Raw genomic sequence first — 22391 nt, 5'->3', positions numbered from 1 at the left:
GTCAGCCAATGAGAGGCAAAGGCGTGCGGTAGCGACGCTGGATACTACTTCATATAGCCGATCTTGACCCGTTTCGTTCGAAAATACGATAATGTTCTTGGGGAAATTTGTCCAAAGATAGTTGAAGGTGATCTTTTTTCCCGCGTGCAGTGACGAAACTTCTGGCAACCTCGGCAAATATTTCTTCCAAGACATCGACGAGGACCTGCATATGCTCTTTTTCCTTGGTTCCTGGCTCTTGTCTCTTCAGGATGTCAGGAATTCTGCCGTGTGCTAAGTACAGCTCTTTGAATGGCCGAGAGATCTTGATGGTTTCCGTGCTTAGCGTTTCAAGCCTGCCTTCAGTCAGGATAGATCCTACCTCGCGACGAATGATGGGACTCTGGATTTCGATGTACGAAATCCTGATGGCGGTTAATCCGCCCACCACGCTTGGTTTGGGTCCATTAGCGTCATGTCCATAATGATCTTTGCACTTGTAAATCCGGATGGCAGCCTTTTCGTATTTTTTTAGGCCTCTTTCGGAATCTCCACTGGCTGGCGTTCTACCCAATTGATACAGCATGTGCATTTCTTTGGACCCTCAAAGAACGTCTGGACAAGGGGTTCGTCGCCCATCTGTGGTAGCTCGAAATGGACTTCAGAAAGTTTAGGATAGGAAAATAAATCCATGCCTGGCATAATCATGCCGGGATAATCAGTGGCGAAAGATTCGGTGCCGAGTGGCATTAAGCCGGGTACATCGTGCCCCCAGATATTAGTGCCTAGTCCTAGGAAGTTAGAGTCGGCCATCTCTGGGATCCGGCAGCGTATGTTATGGAACAGCAAGACAGCGAATTAGAGGAATACCTTAGCAAGGCTCACGGGAGCTCTCTGTTAAGAAACGGAGGAGAATCTAAGCTAACGGCTTTTATAATAGTCGCTGTCTCACAGCTCGACAAGGCTGTTAGGCAACAGTGGTATGGATGTGTCACTGTCACACAAACCAAGCTAATTGCCTTTAGACTGCTGCATATTTCCAGCGTGTTCACCCTCGCACTCGACTAGATGCCACGACGTCTGATACCAAGAAATGTGTCATCATCTGTTGTAAGCGTTGCGTCGCGTCTATTAGAAAAGGCATAAGAGATTAGTTAACACGTTGGCGGGCCTATATATTGTGTTGCAGAGGTAAGTTCTGTGACTTCTGTCTCGCTCCAAGGAGTGCTTGACGTTGAGCAGTTGTCCGATATAGAGCTATGGGTATCGGACGAAAGCTCTGCGACTTCTGTCTCGCTTTAAGGAGTGCTCGACGTTAAGCAGTTGTCTAAGATAAGAGACCCTAAAGCTTGCTTTGCTTCCGGAGAAAGTCTGCAAGCACAGAACCCTCAGCCTTCGGTTTTTGGTAACGATTTCCCTGAGCCTCTAGAACTCGGAGAATTTCCCCACGCCCTATTTTAGGGTGTTATGTATCGTGTAGTTTAGAGTACAATTGGGTGATGAAAGGAGAGGTAAATCCATGGTCGCATTGCGTCGATCATTGTTGATGGTGAGTTGTGCGTCAGGCCATTGCCAGCGGAATTAATCAAGAACCCCTTAAGGCACCGGACTACTTGTGTCCCAACTACAGAGTATTAGCTCTCATACAACTGGTCATAGGCATTAACACGCACGATTACAAAAAGAAAGCTAGCAAAAATGGCTTTGTATGGCGAAACACCGGAAAGTGCGGAGATTTTCTAGCTTCACAAGAATTTGTAGTGCCGAGGAAGAAAATACAGGGTTTTTGTGCCAGAAGTCTTTTATGCAAAGATGTCGAACATATTGCGATAATTTGTCGCCATCATTAAGCAGTCGTTGTATCATCCACTCCGGCATATAGCTCTGTTAAAACTAGATGCAGAATGTCCTCTACGAGTGCAGCAAAGTTAATTCCAGTCATCGTCGTACTCGCATCGCGGCTCTCGAGAAGCGGAAAATCTATTATTTCCGAATTCTAAGACCAGTGACCTCGTGCCTCTCCTGCATCGAAAGACCTATGCAACACACGTACTCTCCTACACCCGGTAGACCGGCAGCACTGTAATTGTCAATTAGTTTTTTCAGTTTACCGGAACCCCCGAGTCTCAAATGCATCTAGTTGGGTGCCAGATGATAGCGTTCGACAACTACGACTCTCCACACGCGTACCCGAGCTTGTAACCTCACGAAGTAGTGGCATTGTGCGTCTGCTACCTAAGGATGAGCATGCGTGTCTCACGACCAGGCAGATAGCATGCAGCTCTATATCAAGTGCGATGTTCCACCAAAATGATATTCCTGGGATTTTCAACTTCGCGGGGAACCTTAATCTTACAAGAAGATAGAAAATCTTCGGCCACACACGGTTGTTTACCTACATACTCAATTAAATGGGTGGCCTTCATTTGGAAAGAAACCTAGTGAGGTATATGTGATCCTCGTGCTGTTACCGTCAGGTCGATGTGCTAATTGTATGGAATTGCAGTCGTAATCTGCTCTTTCATAGCCGGACAATTCGAAAGCTCACCTCATACGCAAATACTTCATTAAGCTTATTCGGCTGGCGTGGAACCACCTTATACCCCATCTGGCCACGAGGGCATTCACCTTGGAATAATTCGTCATGCGACTTTAGGTGGAGTAGATGACGCCGAGAACAGAGTCATGAGACTCAGGAGTAGAGTGGGTTACATATATACGCTGGCCTTACCTCGGTGGCGTTGAAGACCCATTTGACGGAATAATGATGGAGCAACTCCAGCAGGTATAGACATTTTGCGCGGGACTTTCACTTGATGTGGGTGAATTCTGGGCGAAGATGAGAGAAGACTTCTGAATAAGGATCTTTGACTGGAAAAGCTTTTAAAGGACATAGCCTCCGGATATGCAAATAATCAGTGATGTTAACCTCTACTGTTGTCTTAGAGGATCTTAATTAATGCTTTCTATAAGTCGTGATTTTGATTTGAGCCTTAGGACAAGTGGTCTGATAAATTTAATATTTGCCAAAGCATTGGCACTCGATCAGGTATTGGCGTCCCAGCTGCGGAGCTGGCTCCGCAAGCTGAAACTAAAATTTGGTCTCGCCCGCCTGACGCGGATATGGTGGCGCAGCGCACCCGAATGAAATACGTAAACGAAATTTTCGTGGGCATAAAGGCGCATGGACAAAAGTTCTCTCAATCTAAGAGGGTAGCATGTGTCGCAGAAATGGACTCGTGGCTAAGCTTGGCAGTGGTAGGCGCAGCGGACCTCCCCAAAGCGTAAGCTCCTTACAGGAAAGGGGATCTGTATATAGCTACGGACTCCCTTGCGACATTCCCAGTTGACAATAGATTACCTGGTATTTACCAAGGAATTCGCTCCTTTATATCTTCACGTTCACTCACTCACTTCCATTCCTTTCGATTTCCGATTTTTCTTTGTTTCTCGTCCCACAGAAAAAGCGGAAACGCCAAAATTTCCATGGATCGCAATCGGATTATCTCACCGAGGGAAATCGAGAACTTCATTGCTGAGGGCCAGCTCATTGTCATTCACGAAGGACATGTTTTAAGGCTGGATGGATGGTTGGGAAAACATCCTGGTGGCAAGTTGGCGATTCTGCATATGGTGGGAAGAGATGCGACCGACGAGATCAACGTGTAAATATTAACTACCTTCCCTCTTCCTCCCTTCACTTGTTCGATGCAATTTCCATTCTCGGAAAAGGTGAGGTGGATTGCCTTGCATGATGCCTATGCCGAAGGTAGGCTAATTCGGCCTTTGGCGCAGTCGGCCTACGCTCTCATTTGTTCGGCAAAGAATAACCTCATGCTATCTTATGCAGGTACCATTTCTCCAAAACCCTGCGGCTGATGAAAGCATACCGAATCGGTCGCATACAGCAACCTTGGATAAATCTCGAACCTCCCCTTAGAGGCGGCGTCTATCGTAAAGACGGCGAGATAGACGAGTCGGAGATAAGCGCGTCTGATGGAGAGGAGGATTCGACCTGGAGCTCCAAACAGCTTTCTTTGAGTTCGAGTGCGTCGAGCGTGTATACTTCGACAGACTTGGAATCAGAGATACCAAAGGAGACAGTCAAGGCTGCAATAACTGGTCAGGCCATACCTGAACGTGGGGACGTCTTGGTCTCCTGTACTCGACGGAAACCCTTCGCGGCGGGCGTTGATGAGATACAGCAGCCAGCTCTGAAACTACCAGACACTTATCCGGCCAAGAACCTTTCCAGAGCGGCGTACACAGCTATCTTAGAGCAGAAAGAGATTCTCAACGGTATTCGCGCCTACCCTTCGCTCGATATTGAGACGCAGGGAAACATTGCATTGGAATACAAAGCGTTGCATGAACGAATCAAGAATGAGGGATTTTACGAGTGTCGTTACTCGGAGTACGGCAAAGAAGCTATTCGCTGGACGATCCTCTTTTGCGCTTTTATTTTCCTACTAAACGCCAAATGGTACCTAACGTCAGCAATTTTCCTAGGCATGTTCTGGGTATGCTAGCCGCTCTATTTGACCTAATATCAGAATATTGTTAACGACTTTGCAGCAACAAATAATGTTCACTGCTCATGATGCCGGACATCGTGGTATAACAGGGAACTTCGTCGCAGACACTCTAATTGGGGCATTCATTGCTGACTTCTGCTGCGGCCTCTCCATTGGTTGGTGGAAGAGCTCGCACAATGTGCACCATCTCATTACAAACATGCCCGTATGCTCTACCTATCTCTCACCGCGTTCACAACTCTAACATCATCCAGGAACACGACCCGGACATTCAAAACGTCCCTCTCTTTGCCACATCCCCCACCTACTTCAAATCCATCCTCTCGACCTTCTACAACTTCACCTTCATCTGGGACGCTGCGGCCGACTTCCTCGTCCCCTACCAGAAATATACCTATTACCCGATCATGGCCATTGCCCGCTTCAACCTCTACCTCCTCTCCTGGCTGCACCTGCTCTCGCCACGTGCTGCGAACCTTGGCTCCGCCTGGTGGACGCGCCCCGTCGAGCTGGCTATGATGGCGTGTTACTGGGCGCTCTTCGGCTATGGCCTGCTGTGGTGCACGCTGCCAACGTGGCCGATCCGCGTCGGCTTCGTGCTGATCTCACACTGCGTGACGATGCTGCTGCACGTGCAGATCACGCTGTCGCACTGGGGCATGCCGACGGCGGACCTGGGCCCCACCGAGTCGTTCGCCCAGCGCCAGCTGCGCACCACCATGGACGTCGACTGCCCGCCCTGGCTCGACTTCTTGCACGGCGGCTTGCAGTTCCAGGCGGTGCACCACCTGTTCCCGCGGGTGCCGAGGCATAATCTGCGTGCGCTCCAGGTGCTGGTGAGAGAGTTTTGCGAGAAGACAGGCGTAAAGTACCAGTGCTATGCGTTTGTGGAAGGGAACCAGATCGTGCTTAGTCGGCTTGAAGAGGTCGGGAAGATGGTGGAGGCGCTGGTGAAGTGCCAGCTGCATATGGCGGAGACGGGGGAGAGTGGATTGCATTGAGGTTTGCACTGTGCTTGTTAACGACGGCATTAGGACCGGTGTTAGAATGGGGCTATAGATGAATATGGCGAAACTGGGATGGGTTCAAGTTACGCCAGAAGGCTAGTCTTAGGATTAATATAGAGTATAGAGGCATAAGACTATAGAAGGCCTTGCTGGCCAATTTAATTTGAGACCCGAACTTTTTACTGCTCGCCTTATCATTGCTCTACCTCATGACCTTGTAAATATATGTTAGGCGGCTGTGTTTGAGGAAATAGATGTATATTTGTACCCTTTCTTTTCCCCTTAAGTTCTTCAGAAGTAGTCAGGAAATTTGGTTATGACACGCTCTATTTCGCGATGGTGAATTACTATATGGAGAAGCGCAATGGATCAGATAGATCAATGCTCTCTATATCTTTCATTACAAAATTTAGAATGTCAGCGGTCTATAGAATTCCTGCCATGACGACTAGTATCACAAGGGATTTTATGATATCAATTCTAAATCTCCTTCTCCGGCACGACGCTGCCCTCATTCCAGGACTCCGTATCCCCAACACTCGCCTCCGGCACTAAGCCATGCTCAAGCTGCTTCGCAGCGGCTGTGTCCTGGAGTCGCTCGGACATGAAGATGAGATCGATTTCCTCAAGGGAGCGGCCGCGAGTTTCGGGGCAGCAGTAGTAAACTACGAGCATATCAGTAAAAAATACTTGTGGACATAGCAGGCAAGCTCGGGTGAATTCGGATAACATAGAATGCAAGGTTGGACGTCTGTATGACGCAGCAATGGCGTTGAAGACGAGGAGCCAGATCCACGTCTTCCACCCAACGTTGGTGTCTGTGATGGCGATGGCTAAAAGCTGTTAACATAGAAGTGCGCCTGCCCAACTTCTCCGTGAAAACGACTCCGGTGAAATTAGTTATCGCAAGAATCGTCGTACGTGCGCCAACTAGTCCAGAGGCCATGGGTAGTGCGGGGCCGATATAAGCTTGGAAGATCGTGGTAGTATAGCAGAAGATTATGTCAATGCCCATCAGATATGCATCACCGACTAAAATCACGCCAGTGTGGATACGGCGCGCGGCTTGCATATTGGAGGTGTCCCAGAAGAAGTCTTTAATGCGGAGACCGGCGGTTGCAGTTCGCTCAAGCTCAAGGGAGGTCAGAATGTCCTTAGCTTGGATGACTACAGGTTCATCGATGGATTTCTCGTATAAACGCTCTAAGGGAGCATCTCCTTTGGCATCTTGGTCTTTAGCGTAGAGGTATCGAGGAGTGTCTATTTGGCTAATTAGAACACCTCTGGGTTAAAGAACTTTCACACATGCGCCCACCTGGACTCCAATAGTGAAACAAAATTGTCAATGCCGACCAGACAATTTAAAACGCCACAGGAAAGCGCCACACGGCCTGCGTATTATGTGCGAAAACCATACCAAAGTAGCTATTCAGAGTAGTCAATATGCAGCTCTGGCGCTTTTCCGAAGAGTGCAGACTGCAAACTTACACCCAGTATGCGAACGCCGTCCCAAGACTGGCGCACGCAATCGTTGCTTTAACACCTTGCCCATGCTTGCTGGTGATGGTAGCCATTTTGGCGACGAAAACTGGAACCATGGAGGTACAAAATCCATTACCAACGCCCTATCAAGATTCATTAGCTTCTGGTTCGAAGTATCTCTAAAGGTATTCTTACAATTAGAACTCTCCCAGCAATCATTTGGCCATAGCTGCAACTTGATGCTGAAATGATAGTTCCAATGATTTGAGTGCCACATCCTAAAATGATCCATGCTCTACGTCCTATAAACATGCCGAAGAATGAGGCAATAATACAGCCGAGCCATGATGCTAGTAGAAATACTGGTGTAATCATAAACACAACGGTAGTGCTAGGATTCTAAGAAATGAATGTTAGCTTCCAAAGAAATAGAGTTTAGTAGAAACCTCGCTTCAATAAGCCCTATAGTACTCTGGAACGTAGCGGCAGCATACTAATAAGACGAATTATAGATAAAAACTACGGATCTTAATGGGCGCTTAGTTTTCTAGCGCACGTCTTAGAAAATATGGCAGACATAGCATACATATAAACCACAAGCTTCTAAGCGACGAATAGTTTCCGAGAAGTTCCCGCCATGGCGAACCGAGTTACGAATATACGGAAAACTCCCAAAAGCTCAAATAAGCACGGACAATGAGCATGCTGCAGTTCAGTCAAAAAGCTCTAGCTCTTTTCGCTTATCCCCATGTAGCAGATCTTTCGTTGGTGAAAGAACTTAGGCACTGGGTTGACATAATATAATCATATTTAGGCGTTATCTCGCATCTCGACAGGTACCGATGGTCCATCTGAAGAAGAGAGCGGGTTAGAGAGATGTGATAAGCCCGTTCTGGCTGTCACGGCCGTTACATGGTGTTGACGATATCCAACTACTCAGGGCATCGGGAGACGGAGCCAGGAAATGCAAGTCGTGCAGAAGGGCCCACCCAGCACACAAGCACATGGAAATCCTCGAGTGAAGACCGTTGCGGTGGGTCTAAACGTCTGAACCCTTGCATGTTGCAAACCAGACATGGGCAAGATTGCAGGAGGTCGAGGAGTGAGACTTGAAGTCAAAAATTGCTCGGTGTGACTCGGTGGGCGCTCAGCCGAGCGGTCAATTGGTTGTAGGATCTATCGGCTTTAGTTACCCGTTCTGTTCCGAGGAATTATTAAACTACAACTCGCGTCAAGGACCTCTCCACTAAACTCAGCCCCGCCACAGAAGTTATGCTTTCATAGAACACTGAATAACCTCCCAGACACCGTTGAAAGCCTTCTATACTATCATGGACCAACAAGAAGATCTCGAAGCCCTTCAAAGCCGCCACCGCAAAGAACAGCGTGACTTACAAGCCCGCGTTACGCAGAAGAAAAAGTCAGCTACCAAGAAAACGCGCAAAGGAGTCAACGACGAGTGCGCAGCTCTTGAGGTAGAGCTTAAAGAGCGGCAGACACGCGAACTAGCGGCCTTGAATGGGGAAAATACTGAAATCAACCCGAATGAAGTGGATGTGCACGAAGCGCATTACGACGAGGCCCAGGATACAAGTGGAGAGAACGCAGATGGCATCCAGTCTTCAATGGAGAGTCTTTCAATATCCTCGCCCCCTTCAAAACCTATAGATCCTCCGACGTCGAATGGCATACGCAAAACGCTTAACCGAGCCAAAGCTCGCCTCGCCCGTCGCGCGGCAGAGCTAGACGCCTTGGCTCGAAAAGCTGCCGAGGAAGCCGCATCTTTACCTAACTTACGAGAGCAGGAACGGGCACGGATGCGAGAACATTTTACAAAGTATAGATTACAAGAGAAAGAAATCAGGGCAGATGGACACTGCCTATACGCTGCTGTCGCGGACCAAATGGATCAGGCTGGGCTCGGTCTTAAACCTCGAATCACCCCAACTATAATCACGGAGAAGAAGCTAGAGGGATCCAATGACACAGAGCAAGATTTGCCAGGTTATAAAGCTGTTAGGCACGCCGCCGCCGATTTTATAGAGCGGAATCCTGATGATTTTGAACCATTCCTCGAAGAACCGCTTCCCTTCTATGTGCATAGGATTAGAGAAACGGGCGAATGGGGTGGTCACATGGAACTGGCAGCGTTGGCCAAAACATACGGCGTCAAAATCCACGTTTTACATGGAGATGGGAGAGTGGATAAGATTGAGCCAGGTGAAGATGCTGGAGCGGGCGGTGATGAAGAGAAGGTCATTTGGTTGGGATATTACCGCCACGGCTTTGGATTGGGCGAGCATTACAATTCGTTACGGAAAGCCCCTTGAAGCCAATTGCCAGCGTATTCGCCATCTTAACACGGAGTGGGCTTGAAACACCCCCATTATCGATACGGGCGTATTGAGGCGAGCTCAATGTTTATGCTTCCAAATTCCTACCCAATCCGTACCTTTCCCTACCTCATGCGTCCGCTCCGGCTGCCAATGCGCTATGCGCACTAGTGCCTTCGCATTGTCCTTAACCGGCGTCTGCACTACTACATTACCTTCTTTATCATACTGGATCTCCTCGCCTGGTCGTGTCAGGATTTCTTCGTATACTACTGGAGGTAAAGCCCAGGGAGGCCCGCCTGCAGAAGGAGGCTTGTATGTAGGAAATTCGAGACAGATGAGGCGGCCTGTAGGAGATAGGAGGGAGGACATGCGATCCGACCAAGTTGGGCGGAGGGTAGGAGGAAGCGCGCAGAGGAACTATGCAAAAAACAAATTAACCCATCAGTCCCTGACTTCTCTGCAGACTGTCCAGGGACAGTTGATAGCATGAAGATAACCCACCGTATAATCATAAACCAAATCAAAACCTTCCCTCAACCCCCCATCCACATCTGCTATCCACTCGTCCTTGAAAAAATCTCCAACCACAAATTTCACACTCCCACTCCCGACCTCCGTGTTCCGCGCCGGATACTTGTCCGCCTGCTCTGCCGCATGCTTCTCACACATCTTGACCGCATTCGCACTCGCCTCAACCCCATACGCGTCGTACCCGAAGCTCGCCAGCAGCAGCACGTCGTACCCTTTCCCGCACCCGGGCACCAACGCGCGCTTGCGCCGCTTGAGCCCGGTTGCAGAGTCGGTAGTAATGGCAGGCCCGAGCAGTTCAGTGCGCTGCTCGAGCGTGTCGACGAGAGCCGGATTGGGTGTGCCGCGGTCCCAAGGCAGGAAGTCGCCGGTTTTCCAGAGATCGTCCCAGCGCGAAGGGTGGGTAGAGGTGTCGCTGTTCAGGAAGTGCTGGCGGAGGCGCTCGCGGGCTTCGTCGGTGGGGGGATCGCCGGGGGTGGTTGAGAAGATCGACATGGTGCTGGAGAAGGTTTGTGTGGTGGATTAGGTGGTGGAGCCGGGAGGGGCGGTCTTTAGGATCAGTTATGCCAACGGCTTCGGAACTGTAAGCGTCATGGTTGGCGGGACAAAGGCGGAAAGCCGGATTTTGGCTCAAATAGAATAAATTTGTGCATTTGGAGGTTTTCGGTGATATATTTTAGTCCCTAAAGAGCTGTGGTTCACTGTATATTTTACTTAATCGAGGAGATGTTGTGACGGTGGTATTTTTGAAGATTGCAGCATTCTATTCCGGTATAGGGAATACGCCGGACACGCAGGTACTGTCAAGCCTCCGGTACGCCACCGATGTCGGCGGTGAGCGGCGGTGAGCGGCAAAAAAGGCTTGTTTGCCTCGAATGCCTCAAATTTTCCAACAAAAAAAGTTACGTTAACTTATCTTTAAAGCCACACCATATATAGAATTATAATATATATAAAAGTTATAAAGAATCTTCTTAAGAATATCTTTGGTATATAAATTTCTATGGGATAGCTTATAATTAAAGTAGTATTAATATAATAATATCTTACCTCGTTGTGACGTACCATAAGTTATATTCTTGGCAGTAACCCCATAAAAGATTTCCAGAAATCTCTTAACTTGTATGGGGTATAACTCTACAATAAAAGAAGATATTAAAACGCCTACTATTTTAAAAGAATCACACTGGCAAGGTCTATAACTTTATAACTTAATACTCTTAAAAATATTAAGGCGTTATAAAGTTATACTTAGAAAAAGGGTTGTGTATGGGAGCTGCTTAGTAAGGAATTTGTAGAAGATAAGAAAACTGCAGTAGGACCGGTTCAAACGGCATCTTGAAAAGCAACTGAGCATTACCATTGGCTACGCATTCGATGATCATTCGATGATCCCTCGATGCTCCCGACTTACTCCATCTTAACCTAGGTATACGCATTCATGACTTTACCGTACTCTCTGAATGGCTCTACCATGTCTTCCTCTCCCTACTCTCTCTCACCGTCGCGTGCCCCCCCCCCCCCCCCCCCCCGTGGTACCCATACCATCAAGCCTGGTTGCCTGGTGGCCTCGTTGCCTCATTTGCTGCCCTTTTGCAAAGTACACCGGTAGATTTTCCTCGCCGAGCATCCCCCCCCCGAGTATATAACCCACCGGTGTGATTCCTCCGAATTTTGAGGCTGTAGGGAGGTGAGACGGGTGTTACGCTATCTTGAAGATTCAGAATTTTTGAACGTTTTGTGCAGACGCTTGAGCAGGAATGGAAGACGCAGCCAAGAATGAGCTAGGGCGCAGATCCTTACACGACAACAACTCAAAGGAGTCGATTGTCGAGTCACCTATTTCCAATAAAGAAATTGGCATGCCAGACACGAAAGAAGACGCAATGTCAATCGCACTGCCGACTCCCTCCATCTCCTCTCCCGTATCCGACCACGACCCTTCCCCTACCATCCCACCGCCTCTGCCTGCCTCGATGGCTTCTCTAGCAGTGCCTATTGCAAGAGGTCAGCGGAGAGGTCTCTTCAGCTCCCTCACTCTCATCCCTGAAGTTACAACTCCAACGAGCTACCCTCGCCGCACGAAATGGATTATAACGTCGCTGATCGCGGTTGCTGCTGCTGCTGCACCTATGGGTTCTTCAATAGTACTCCCTGTGCTTACTGATATCGCGAATGACTTTCATACGACTGCTACTATAACGAATCTCAGTGTCGCTGTTTACATGCTTGCCATGTCTGTATTTCCATTATGGTGGTCCAGCTTTAGCGAGACTGTGGGGAGGAGAACAATTTATCTGGTCTCATTTGCTCTTTTTGTTCTCTGGGGCGTGCTATCCGCTGTCTCCACCAGTATCGCCATGCTAGTGGTCATGCGAGTCCTCTCTGGTGGGGCCGCTGCTTCGGTGCAAGCAGTTGGCGCAGGTACCATTGCGGATATTTGGGAACCGAAAGAGCGAGGACGTGCTATGGGATTTTTTTATATAGGACCTTTATGTGGACCACTCTTTGCGCCTATTATTGGCGGTGCTATGGGGCAGAGGCTCGGGTGGCGGAGCACGCAGTGGTTTCTGGCCGTATACGGAGTATTCACACTAGTAGGCCTGTTATTTGGACTTCCGGAGACGCTTAAGAAACGACGAGACGTTGCCAAGGAAGTTGAGCAGGAAGCAGTCCAGCGCACAGCATCCGAAAACCGAAATGGGACCGTAGAAGCGACGGATCCAGAAAATATGCTGGGAGAAACAGAGGCTGGTTCTCAGAGGCCCACCCCGCTCACTCGGGTTTCTACCAGGCAGTCAGTGCAGATCAAAACGAGAACATATCTCTCTCTAATACGCCGCATCTTCCTTGATCCGCTTCTAGTCTTGGCATACCTTCGATACCCTGCCGTCGCATTGACGGTCTACTATGCCTCCATCGCATTCGGGTCTCTCAACTTCCTAAACATATCTATACAATCCGCATTCTCCACTACCCCTTACAATTTCAGCACCCTGATCGTCGGACTCTTGTACATACCCAACTCACTAGGCTATATACTAGCGATTTTCTTCGGCGGTCGTTGGATTGACCGCATCATGCATAGGGAGGCCAGAAAAGCAGGCCGCTACGATAGCAATGGAAAATTGATGTTCAGACCGGAGGACCGCATGAGGGAGAACGCATGGATAGCGGCGGTTATGTGGCCTGGGGCGTTGATATGGTACGGATGGATGGCTGAAAGGGGTGTGTTTTGGTTTGTTCCTGTGAGTTTGGCCTGATTCGTCTTTTCTCTTCTCTTTTTGCGGCAATCCCGCACTCGCCTTAGGTCGTACTTTTGATCATACCCGTGTGTCCTCTGCCTTCGTCAACAAAGTCACAAATTGAAATGATTGAAAGATTGAGAGAAAGACCCTAATGAAATGCTACTAGATGCTTGCCAACTTTTTCTTCGGCGTCGGTAGCATGCTAATCTTCGCGCTCTCGACGACCATGCTCACCGAATTCATGCCGCGCCGCGCCTCCTCTGGCATCGCCATTAATAACTCCGTCCGCAGCATCTTCTCTTTCGCCGGCGTCTTCGCCGCCGAGCCCACCATCAACGCCATCGGCAACGGCTGGCTATGCACGATTCTCGGGCTATGGAGTTTGATAAGCGGGCTCGCGGTTATTTGGACCATGCGGACGCAGGGAGATAAATGGAGGCGAAAGATGGGCGAGGGAGGGATTTGAGAAAGGCAGCCGGAGTAAGGGTTGGAAATTGAGATAAAAACTCGACGAGTACAGAATAGGTTCTGGGGGAAGGGGTCCATATATCTGCATGGTATTGCCGGCATCATCTGGTGATGGAAAAATAAGGGATCCGAATCCGTGGGCCTCGGGCTCGGCTTTTTACCTCAGCAAGCCCAGACCATAGAATCAATTAGCGGACATACGTATATCCGCAAGCGGATATCGCTAACCTTTTTTGTCAAAAATTTGATTCTTGGGACTTTCGTAAGATTTATTAAGCGGTCCAACTTATTTTGTAACGTAGCTTATGGGGTTTTGACGGTTTTGAACATCAAAACTAATGCCTCAAAATGCTCAATTGCAGGCTTTTTCTTAACAAAAGGTATCACGCAGCATTTTCCACGATATTAGTGGAATGAAGCTCTAGTTTTATTGACCCGAGGTACGAGTGGTCTATATATTCGGGTTGGGGGTCCTGGAATTCAAACTTCCGCCAAGCCAGCTTCTTATTGGCCGAAAAGCTAGCTGCTGATTGGTTAGAAATAAAACTGCGCGCGGTAACTTGTAGCAGAATCCACGTGACGAACTTCAAAACACCGAGCTCTACGAAAGCTGTGCAAAAGCTCTGCACTAAGCTCTACCAGCCCTGCAAAAGCTCCGTACGAAGCTCCGTACGAAGCTCTATAAAAGCTCTACTCGAAGCTCTGCTTAAAGCCCTATACAAAGCTCTAAAGCTCCACTAACACGCAGCACTAATATACTAGGAAATCTCATAATCGTCTCTATAAACATCTCTACAAACACCTCTACGACGGCTCTACAATTGCCCATACAATCGTCCGTACAAACGGCTCTACAAACGGCTCTACAAACGTCTACACGATCGCCCGTACGAACGCCCATACGATCGATCAATCAAACGTCTATACGATCAATCGATCAAACGCCTATGCAATCAATCAGACGCCCGTATAAACGTCTCTACGAGCGTCTATAAACGTCTTTACAAACGTCTCTACGAACGTCTACAATCGCCTATACAATCGTCCGTACAAACGTCTGTACGATTGTCTCTACAAACATCTGTACGAATGCCTACACGAACGCCTATACAAAGCTCTGCTCGAAGCTCTACTCAAAGCTCTACTCGAAGCTCTACTCAAAGCTCTATTAAAGCTCTGCATGGAGCTCTACTAAAGCTCTACAAAAGCTCTACTAAAAGCTCTACCAAAGCCTCTACCAAAGCCTCCGCAAGAGCTCTGCCCACGCAGTAAATGGAGCACGCAGTGCGCAGGGGGGGGGGGGGGGCCAAGGGGGTCTCCCCCTAGAGCTCAAAGTTCTACTCGAAGCTCTACTCAAAGCTTAATACAGAGCTCTAAAGCTCTACTAACACGCAGCACTGATATACTAGGAAGGCTCTATAATCGTCTACACGAACAGCTCTACAAACGGCTCTACGAACGTCTGCACAATCGCCCGTATGAACGCCTATACAATTAATCAATTAATCAAACACCCATACAATCGATTAATCAAACGCCCATACGAACGATTAATCAAACGTCCATGCAATTGCCTATACAATCGTCTCTACAAACGTCTCCGCAGTTAATCGCCCGTGCGAACGCCTACATGTAGCTCTGCACAAGGCTCTGCACAAAGCTCTACCGAAGCTCTACACAAAGCTCTATCAAAGCTCTACACGAAGCTCTACCAAAGCTCTACACGAAACTCTACCAAAGCTCTACACGAAGCTCTGCAAAAGCTCTATAAAAGCTCTACACGAACCTCTATATAAAGCTCTGCAAAAGCTCTACCAAACACTCTACCAAAGCCTCTGCAAGAGCTCTGCCTACGCGGTAAATAGAGCACGCAGTGCGTAGGGGGGGTCCAAGGGGGTCTCCCCCTTGAGCTCAAAGCTCTACTAACATGCAGCACTAATATACTAGGAAGGCTCTATAATCGTCTACACAAACGGCTCTATAAACGGCTTAATAAACGTCTACACGACCGCCCGTACGACCGCCCATATAATTAGTCGATTAATCAATCAATTGCCTATATAAACGCCTATACAATTAATCAATTAATCAACTAAACGCCCGTACAAACGTCTCTACGAACGGCTCTACAAATGGCTCTATATACGACTTTACGCACGGCTCTACAAACGTCCATATAATTAATCAATTAATTAATTGCCCACACGAACGCCCGTACGAACGATCAATTAAACGCCTATACAATTGCCTATCCCTTAGCACGTCAGGGTCCAACGAGTGGGTGGTCCGTGCGGGAACACCGTTTTCAAAACAACGCGTACATCTACATAAATTCCAGCAATTAAATACCCACCGCAATGCCTTCTAATCGCGCTAGAATTAATACAGATCTTATTCAACCTACTTAGTATAATATTCGGCCGGATAGGAAAGCCAAAAAACCATGTCCCAAGCCCTAGCCGTTACCCAAATTCAAACCCTTCCACGTCAATAATTGGGACAACCATGGCTCACTAAACCTCCCCCCCAGCGTCGATAGTCACAATCCTTTTAAGCTATTTAGTCTTTTCTTTACAGATAAGATTATAGATAAGCTTATAGCTTAGATAAATAAGCATATAGAGCTCTACCCGCCAAATAAGGAAACAGAGCACCTACGCGCGTAGCAGCCAATATACAAGCAGGAATTATACGCGTATTTTACTATACTAATTTATATAGGCATCACCATAGAATTAAGCATTAAGGACTATTAGAAGGATTTAAAAATATATAGGGTAGAGCATATCGTTAAACAGTATATAGGAATCGTCAGATTTCAGCAGCTTAATTATTAATAATAATAATTCTTTGATTAACGTCTGATACGGATGCTATCTAGCCCCACGCAGACTACTCCGTACACAAGGGAAAAGTAATATTGACGGGAAAAAACCCTTGCTGCTGGGGGGGAGGAAAAACCCTATGAGCCACCTCAGTAGGATGAAAAACCCCGATTTGCCATATCCGTCCGTAGCGGCGGCCCTACAGGTCTACGGCTACGTCCTGTCCTCCTTAGATGTTCGAACTTCTTGGGAACCACTGCTTCCTTCTCTAGCTTACCCTAGCTAGGGTTCACTACGTCCCAGCTAGGCCTTGCCAATTGATTGCCGTACTGCTATTTCCCATATCTTGGCCATCCCCTGTATGCTATTTCTTGTCTGACCATTGCCATATACACCATGCCTTCCCCCCCCTAGGGCCTATCGAAGGCGTAAGGGGGATTCATCCGTTCTAACCACTGTAATACTAATAAGCGAGCGGGATATTATGTTGTATTTGGGTATCTTTTATACCTAGGCCCCAGCTAGGCCCTTTTTAAGGGTCACTACTCCGTTAAAAGAAGATAGGGAAAACCGTAGGTCGCAATCCAGGCTGCTAGGTAGTATTTGGTAGAAAAAACGGCGAGTGACCGCATGCTCCGCGGGCGATCGCCCTAGGGGTTAGGAGGGGCCGTATATTTGCTCATTCGTCTGCTTATTCATTCGCGATCGCTCGTTCGTTAATGTGAGAGGTCGTTGATGCTTTCTATTGGGGGTCGGGGGATGCTATCAAATGCCGTATATCCACGTTGGATTGTATAGGTGCCTTAATAGGAGAATAGCGTAGCTGAATTGTAGAGGGCCACAGTAGTGGTTTTCGAGATCTCACCATCTGAAAATTTTTCACCACCGCCCACAACGCTCACAACCACGACCACCAGGTCCTATCGCACGCTGTACGACGTCTCTGCGTTGGCTCTGAGTCTGAACTTCGAAGACCTAGGTTCGTAGCCGTCACCACGTACAGGTGCAGAGTCCGTTTTCGACGGCCGCAGCTTAATTATTACTTTTAAGCTTTACCACCCTAGCTAAAATCCAATAAAACACCTAAATCTATATTTAACAGAGTTTAGAAGCTTTTTAAGCACATCCAGCTTACTTATAGGAAGCTCTACACACCTAGTACCCACCTTACTATCAATAAAACGATCCAACGCTTTATAGGTTATGCCCCTAAAATCATTAATATTCTATTAAAACCGATACTAAAAGGCTTTAAAATATAGGTATTGGCTAATAAGGGTTATATATTAGACTAGCTATAGCACACTAAAGGTAATAAGAAGGGGCCAGTTAACCTTAATCTAAGCTTTATAGAAGATAAAGGTTTTTTAAAGATATAGGCAGTAGTTTTAGACCTTTTTATATAATAAGATAGCAAGACTAATAAGCAGCTCTATCCTCTAAGAAAGCACGTTGTTTAGCTTAATAACCTTTTCACTAGCGTTAAACTTCTTATATAACTACAAGACCTTAGAATTAGAGGCACTAAAACCGTCTAAATAACTAGAATAAAGCGTAAGGAATAGGGGGACCTAGAAGGCGATATTAAGAAGGCCGTAACTATAGCAAAAAAGGTAAAGAAGAAGGTACCTACTAAGTAAATTAACCAGAGGCTTGCAGAGCTTAAATTAACCCACGCGGCTTAAATTCCGTAGGGTATATTATATAGAGAGCTTTCTAGTAATAAGTAGGTAATAAAGTTTGCTTAAAAGGACGCTAATATAATACTTTTTATAAGTACTGTTAATAATAATAAGTTTTACACTTTAACACTAAGGCTTAAAAGCTAATAACGTTATATATCACCAGGTTGCCACACTATTAAAACTATATAAAAGCGTCCTCCCCTCACTACTAACAGTGCTAAATAGACTTAGAAGGTCTTTAGCAATATAGATAAGAAGGAATTACTTATTCCTACCTTTATATTCTAGTACAATCACTATATATACGGTGTGGATATTACGGATTAATTGCGCTCGTATTTTAATATATAGAGAACTTATATAAGGACCTAAAAGCCTTTACTTTACTTCCTACTAGATATAGTACTTAGCAACTACTTTCTACTATCTTCCTACACCCCTATTAACCGTTAAGTAAGCCGTTATAATAGCTATAAACAGTTTTAAAAGGACCTCCGCAACACCTTATTTAAACGCTTAATTCGCAAGCAAAAGGCACCTATATTAAAATACCCTCCTTAACGCTCTATAAACTAGATTATATAGGTGCCTACAGAGCTACATAAGCTAGAAAAGATATTAAAAAAGGCTACCTTCTACTCAGCTTGCATAAAGGCTAGTAGGAAGTCTTAGGTACGCCATATAAAGGCTAGGAAACCTCTAGCAGATCTATCACTAAATATAACAAGAAAATCTCGCGATAGTAAGAAATAGGGGAGGCGAGAGCGTGCTCCAAGGACTTTATTTGGCTGCAGTATATATAAAATACCGTTCTATAGAAAGGATAAGTGCTAGAAACCTTATATTAAGCAACTCAACTCCAAAGAATAAGCTTATATATCAAAATACTATGGTGTTTAGCTTCCATCAAAAGCTTCGTATTCCTGAGAACGGGCGTTGGATGCAGCTCAATTGATTGGCTGGATCTTATCGATAACAGTTGGACCCGAATTGACGTGCTAAGGGATACAATCATCTCTACAAATGTCTCTGCAATTAATCGCCAGAACAAACGGCTGCACGGCTGCACGTCTGCACGTCTGCATGTGGCTCTGCGCAAGGCTCTGCACGAAGCTCCGCACGAGGCTCTACCAAAGCTCTACACGAGGCTCTACTAAAGCTCTACACAAGACTATTAAAGCTCTGCACAAGGCTCTACCCAAAGCTTACCCCTACTGCGAAGCACGACGGAGGTATAGGATTTACGAAACAAATCCATACCTACTAGTATATGTTAATTAAGCTCTATAAAATAAGGCTCTAAATTAAAGCTTTGTATTAATTAATCGGCTTATTAATCGTAAAGTCGGGTCAAAATTTTCGTTGGGGGGTACCAACGATCCGCATGTTATAATTAAGGCTCTTTCGCGACATTTTATAGTGTTTGTGGTGATAGTTGATAGGGAGGAAGCTTTCTTGCTGGTTCTTCAAGAATCTTAGTTGCAATAACTCGGATCGTTCGAATTCGAGCAGGAAAGCTGGCGCTTGCAAGATATATACACTGTCGCACAACTGCAGATTCTGCAGGGGGTAGTAGTTGCTGCTGCTGAGTATGCGCGACTTTGTGAGATATATGTTTTCCGTTAAGTCGCCTGCGCAATGTATTTGGGTCAACGCCGTGAGACTTTGCAGCATCTTCCCGGCTTTTATAGAGGCTATTCTTGAAGCCAGCGATTTCTAACTCAATCCTCGTCCGCATCCGGTTCGCGAGTCCAACGGGGCATAGTGGCGTTAATGGTAAATTTCTTAAATATGGATCAAGCATTGAGGGATTCAATGTTTTAATTCTTGAAGCGGCAGTATGAGTCGCTAAGCCTAAACAGGCAAGCGGTAAGGAAAAACCGTCAAAAACCCCCCAACCGTCAAAACCCCATAAGCTACGTTATGTAGAGCAGTTACCTTCTTTAACGAAATTAGTCCACACCCCTACAACAGCTATTATCTTAGAAATACCATTAAATTAATCCGCAGAAGCAGCTCTATAATTGATCAATATATTTACTCCATTAGCCCCCGTGATGTTAAGCAGAGAGCGCCGCCGAACGGGTAATGTGTTAATAATTAAATCGCCCGCCCCCGCCCCCACTAAAACACAACACCAGTTAACCAGCGGACGCCTATCCACCGCAACGTGAATACTGTGTATCCACCGGCTATAATAGGTGCCTTAAAGTGCCCATCGTAGATCTATAGAGGTTTTATGTATATTAGCTAGCGTTTACTGGCGTTTAATAAAATTATATAGAGGTCACGCTCTTAACAACGCGTTTTTCTTTGGCGAAAATAAGCACGGCTCTAGGGGATTATGGGTTAATTTAGACCTAATATCTATTAAATTTTGGGTCGTTTTTCTAATCGATGAACTTTTGGTAGTATTTTAAGCCGTTCTGGTTGAGCAATTCAATCGCGAGTATAGGGAATCGTTTACGCGCTTAACAAGTGTCTCAGACCTGATTCCAGTGGTGTACCACGAATGTGGTTAGTCACCCGATTGCGGGCCGATTGACTCCGCACCAACGGAATCGCGTCTGAGCATGCTGAGGTAACTCGGCTTAAAGTTTCCCGATTGGCCTTGGGTCATTAACCTATGATGTGCGTGAACCACATTTACGAAGTTGCAAAATAAGCAAAGGATCATTGGCTTCAAGTATTATTTTCTGGTTGAATCTGAGGCCACTAATTCATGGTAACTTATTGGTTTTGGGGGGATTATAGGTAGTAGGACTATATAGCTTCGTCTTTATCACACCATTAGTCGTCAAATTGGACCAATTTCTTCTCCAATAACAACCTGGAGTCAAGATGATGACTTTCTTTTTGAATATCGCCTGCGCTGTTAGGACGTCCACTCAATTCGTGATGCTATTGCCGTGCCTCTATAAATGACTTCAGATACCCTAAAGAACTTGCCACGTGGGGGCGCAGTTATAATGGTGTGGACTCCAAAGGTGGAGTCGTCGCGAAGAACAACTCTATATAACGTAGCTGACCAGGAAGCGAGCCACCCCACGTAGCGAGCCACACAAGAATATTCCTATCATTTTTTATTTTATAGCAAATCACACCAAAATTAAAAAGCCTTAGCATATTACACGATGCTAAATCAATCCTTACCCTCTCGCGAAGCCGAGACTACCATATAAAATATTATATAAGATCTTTCTTCTGGTGTTAAGCCGTTAATTTGTAAGGCCTCTAGCGCCCACGGAGCACCTAGATCTACCGTTAGATATCGTTTTACTGGCCGTCTCCCACGACACGAAGCTTACCCGGGTTTATTGCATCCTTTATAAGAACAGCAAATTATTAAATGGATCCACGAATATTAATCCTAGGGCCTTCCGTTAAAGGTTAATATGCTCTTAAAAATGGCTTATTCCCTTTTAGGAAAAAGCTAAACCGTAAGTAAGTATTAGGGGCAAAGATTTGTTTAACGCTACAGTCTTAGTACTATATTAAGTTATTAGCTTAACTGCTAGAGAGCTTAGAATAACTATTTAGTAGTTATATATAATTGGTTTACGTTCTTCCGTACCGTTTATAAGCAATATTAAGTTAAGTATTTAAAATTCATTAGCAACTTTAATAAGAAGGGGGTAATACTAGGCCTTATAGCGGTGGCCTAGGTGATTGTATTAGGCAAGACGTATAGGGAGAGGTTAAAAAATTAAATAGTTATATAGCTAGGTACTCGTGAGTTAGTATCTATAATTAAGACAATTTACGCCAATAGCTCTCTGCTACCTACCTTCTTAATTTAGAAGGCGCAATGCTACCAGAAAGAATAGTATTAAATTACTAAGCAAAATAAAGGCCTTTATAGATACACGTACGCCACTTCCCCTAATAGGTGAACAGATAACTCCTTAGGCCTATATTATATCGAATATTATAATAAATATATAAGACACCTTGTGGAAGATTCCGACGGTAAAATATAGTAATATCGCCTACTTTTAATGGATAACTATTTGAGCCACCTTACCTAGCAATTTATTAAGTATACGCTTGCGTATAAGATCGTCCTAGTGGCTCTACTACCTTATTTAACTCATAAGCTCCAACTACTAAATGTGGGTTATTTTAGGCCACTTTCTCACTACTATAGGAAGCAGGTAGATGACTTCTGTTAATATAGCCACTTAGGCGTTAATAAGGAATATTTTTTAAAGCTCTACCTAAAGGCGCGCATGCAGGCATTTACCCTTAATACAATTAGCAACGCCTAGAAAGCTATAGGCCTTCTACTATATAATCCT

General features: G+C 46.1%; 6 protein-coding genes across 6 annotated transcripts; 3 read left to right on the top strand and 3 right to left on the bottom strand.

Annotated features, from left to right (window-relative positions):
* Window positions 1–49: 49 nt before the first annotated feature.
* Window positions 50–792, bottom strand: K441DRAFT_683035 (uncharacterized protein; the record flags this gene model as incomplete). Its single annotated transcript, XM_067651650.1, has 2 exons — window positions 50–496; window positions 550–792. The coding sequence occupies 2 exons, from the start codon at window positions 790–792 to the stop codon at window positions 50–52; spliced, it is 690 nt and encodes a 229-aa protein (XP_067496353.1).
* A 2528-nt stretch (window positions 793–3320) lies between these two features.
* K441DRAFT_624007 (fatty acid/sphingolipid desaturase) lies at window positions 3321–5857 on the top strand. The gene is made up of 4 exons (XM_067646063.1): window positions 3321–3644; window positions 3830–4499; window positions 4555–4719; window positions 4769–5857. The coding sequence occupies exons 1-4, from the start codon at window positions 3466–3468 to the stop codon at window positions 5513–5515; spliced, it is 1761 nt and encodes a 586-aa protein (XP_067496352.1). The 5' UTR covers window positions 3321–3465; the 3' UTR covers window positions 5516–5857.
* A 144-nt stretch (window positions 5858–6001) lies between these two features.
* Window positions 6002–7095, bottom strand: K441DRAFT_683033 (uncharacterized protein; the record flags this gene model as incomplete). Its single annotated transcript, XM_067651649.1, has 4 exons — window positions 6002–6354; window positions 6443–6781; window positions 6939–6946; window positions 7010–7095. The coding sequence occupies 4 exons, from the start codon at window positions 7093–7095 to the stop codon at window positions 6002–6004; spliced, it is 786 nt and encodes a 261-aa protein (XP_067496351.1).
* Window positions 7096–8334: 1239 nt separating this feature from the next.
* Window positions 8335–9333, top strand: K441DRAFT_597426 (cysteine proteinase; the record flags this gene model as incomplete). The annotated part of the gene is made up of 1 exon (XM_067645066.1): window positions 8335–9333. The coding sequence occupies one exon, from the start codon at window positions 8335–8337 to the stop codon at window positions 9331–9333; it is 999 nt and encodes a 332-aa protein (XP_067496350.1).
* An 84-nt stretch (window positions 9334–9417) lies between these two features.
* Window positions 9418–10362, bottom strand: K441DRAFT_597424 (S-adenosyl-L-methionine-dependent methyltransferase; the record flags this gene model as incomplete). The annotated part of the gene is made up of 2 exons (XM_067645065.1): window positions 9418–9756; window positions 9841–10362. 2 exons carry the CDS (start codon window positions 10360–10362, stop codon window positions 9418–9420), a joined length of 861 nt encoding a protein of 286 aa, XP_067496349.1.
* Window positions 10363–11729: 1367 nt separating this feature from the next.
* K441DRAFT_597465 (MFS general substrate transporter) lies at window positions 11730–13581 on the top strand (the record flags this gene model as incomplete). The annotated part of the gene is made up of 3 exons (XM_067645069.1): window positions 11730–12539; window positions 12618–13115; window positions 13282–13581. The coding sequence occupies 3 exons, from the start codon at window positions 11730–11732 to the stop codon at window positions 13579–13581; spliced, it is 1608 nt and encodes a 535-aa protein (XP_067496348.1).
* Window positions 13582–22391: the final 8810 nt, after the last annotated feature.

The sequence above is a fragment of the Cenococcum geophilum genome, assembly GCF_001692895.1.
Source record: "Cenococcum geophilum 1.58 unplaced genomic scaffold K441scaffold_108, whole genome shotgun sequence".
NCBI lineage: Eukaryota > Fungi > Ascomycota > Dothideomycetes > Gloniales > Gloniaceae > Cenococcum > Cenococcum geophilum.
The sequence above is the reverse complement of the archived record's forward strand: the minus strand, read 5'-3'. Positions and strand labels throughout refer to the sequence as shown.

Coding starts and splice junctions, on each gene's coding strand:
- K441DRAFT_624007 (XM_067646063.1), top strand. CDS start 3,466: ATGGATCGCAATCGGATTATCTCACCGAGGGAAATCGAGAACTTCATT. Junction 3,645..3,829: donor GCGACCGACGAGATCAACGT/GTAAATATTAAC, acceptor TATCTTATGCAG/GTACCATTTCTCCAAAACCC. Junction 4,500..4,554: donor TTTTCCTAGGCATGTTCTGG/GTATGCTAGCCG, acceptor ACGACTTTGCAG/CAACAAATAATGTTCACTGC.